Here is a 2,500-nt window from a genome sequence, read left to right on the forward strand (position 1 = left end):
GGCCTCCGCATCTAAGCGGCTGAATCCTAGCTAACCGCTTGGCCTCCACGTCTAAAAGGCTGAATCCTAGCTAACCGTTTGTCCTCCGCATCTAAACGGCTGAATCCTAGCTAACCGTTTGGCCTCCGCATCTAAACGGCTGAATCCTAGCTAACCGTTTGGCCTCCACGTCTAAACGGCTGAATCCTAGCTAACCGCTTGGCCTCCGCATCTAAACGGCTGAATCCTAGCTAACCGCTTGGCCTCCGCATCTAAACGGCTGAATCCTAGCTAACCGTTTGGCCTCCGCATCTAAAAGGCTGAATCCTAGCTAACCGTTTGGCCTCCGCATCTAAAAGGCTGAATCCTAGCTAACCGTTTGGCCTCCGCATCTAAACGGCTGAATCCTAGCCTACCGCTTGGCCTCCGCATCTAAACGGCTGAATCCTAGCTAACCGTTTGGCCTCCGCATCTAAACGGCTGAATCCTAGCTAACCGCTTGGCCTCCGCATCTAAGCGGCTGAATCCTAGCTAACCGTTTGGCCTCTGCGTCTAAACGGCTGAATCCTAGCTAACCGTTTGGCCTCCGCATCTAAAAGGCTGAATCCTAGCTAACCGCTTGGCCTCCGCATCTAAACGGCTGAATCCTAGCTAACCGTTTGGCCTCCGCATCTAAAAGGCTGAATCCTAGCTAACCGTTTGGCCTCCGCATCTAAAAGGCTGAATCCTAGCTAACCGTTTGGCCTCCGCATCTAAACGGCTGAATCCTAGCCTACCGCTTGGCCTCCGCATCTAAACGGCTGAATCCTAGCTAACCGTTTGGCCTCCGCATCTAAACGGCTGAATCCTAGCTAACCGTTTGGCCTCCGCATCTAAACGGCTGAATCCTAGCTAACCGTTTGTTCCTCCGCGTCTAAACGGCTGAATCCGAGCTAACCGTTTGGCCTCCGCATCTAAAAGGCTGTCAGGTCTATATCTAGTCCGTTACCTTCCTGTAATAGAACTGACACAGCGTTCCCATGGAAACGTCCCCATCCTCGCTAATAGCCATAAACTCTTCTCTTTTAGACTTTCAGTTGGTGAGACATGTACTGCACACACACACGCACACAGACAGACAGACAGACAGACAGACAGACAGACAGACAGACAGACAGACAGACAGACAGACAGACAGACAGACAGACAGACAGACAGACAGACAGACAGACAGACAGACAGACAGACAGACAGACAGACAGACAGACAGACAGACAGACAGACAGACAGACAGACAGACAGACAGACAGACAGACAGACAGACAGACAGACAGACAGACAGACAGACAGACAGACAGACAGACAGACAGACAGACAGACAGACACACATACAGACAGACAGACAGACAGAGAGACAGACAGACAGACAGACAGACAGACAGACAGACAGACAGACAGACAGACAGCCAGACAGACAGACAGACAGACAGACAGACAGACAGACAGACAGACAGACAGACAGACAGACAGACAGACAGGCAGGCAGGCAGACAGACATACAGACAGACAGACAGACAGACATACAGACAGACAGACAGACAGACAGACAGACAGACAGACAGACAGACAGACAGACAGACAGACAGACAGACAGACAGACAGACAGACAGACAGACAGACAGACAGACAGACAGACAGACAGACAGACAGACAGACAGACAGACAGACAGACAGACAGACAGACAGACAGACAGACAGACAGACTAGACCAACCTTTGGTCTTGAAGGCGAACTTGCAGAACTTGCAGATGAAGGGCCTCACGTCAGTGTGGGTGCGGATGTGTTTCTTCAGCATGCTCGGCTTCTTGCAGCGGATGCCGCACTCCTCGCAGATGTACTTCCCCCGGCCGCGGCCGCGCACGTACAGGTAATCCTCGTTAGACTTGTACCTGAGGCAGGGGCAGCAGGGTTAGAGTTAGGAGTTAGGGCTGCGCACATACAGGTAATCCTCGTTAGACTTGTACCTGAGGCAGGGGCAGCAGGGTTAGAGTTAGGAGTTAGGGCCGCGCACGTACTGGTAATCCTCGTTAGACTTGTACCTGAGGCAGGGGCACCAGGGTTAGAATTAGGAGTTAGGGCCTCGCACGTACAGGTAATCCTCGTTAGACTTGTACCTGAGGCAGGGGCAGCAGGGTTAGAGTTAAGAGTTAGGGCCGCGCACGTACAGGTAATCCTCGTTAGACTTGTACCTGAGGCAGGGGCAGCAGGGTTAGAGTTAGGAGTTAGGGCCGCGCACATACAGGTAATCCTTGTTAGACTTGTACCTGAGGCAGGGGCAGCAGGGTTAGAGTTAGGAGTTAGGGCCGCGCACATACAGGTAATCCTCGTTAGACTTGTACCTGAGGCAGGGGCAGCAGGGGTAGAGTTAGGAGTTAGGGCCGCGCACGTACAGGTAATCCTCGTTAGACTTATACCTGAGATGGACAGATTTGACCCGATGGACATCAATACTGGAAATCGCGGTCAGACAATTGGAATATTC

The 2,500-nt window shown here is 52.2% G+C and overlaps 1 protein-coding gene across 1 annotated transcript in view; it reads right to left on the reverse strand.

Moving 5' to 3' along the window:
- Window positions 1-2,500, reverse strand: part of hivep2a (HIVEP zinc finger 2a) — a 56,053-nt gene that overhangs the window by 4,222 nt on the left and 49,331 nt on the right. The window contains exon 9 of the mRNA XM_084314729.1: window positions 1,732-1,907. Within this exon, the coding sequence (XP_084170855.1) occupies window positions 1,732-1,907 (176 nt within the window). The remainder of the gene's footprint in view (window positions 1-1,731; window positions 1,908-2,500) is intronic.

The sequence above is a fragment of the Notolepis coatsorum genome, assembly GCF_963971535.1.
Source record: "Notolepis coatsorum genome assembly, chromosome: 5".
In the NCBI taxonomy this organism is placed as follows: domain Eukaryota; kingdom Metazoa; phylum Chordata; class Actinopteri; order Aulopiformes; family Paralepididae; genus Notolepis; species Notolepis coatsorum.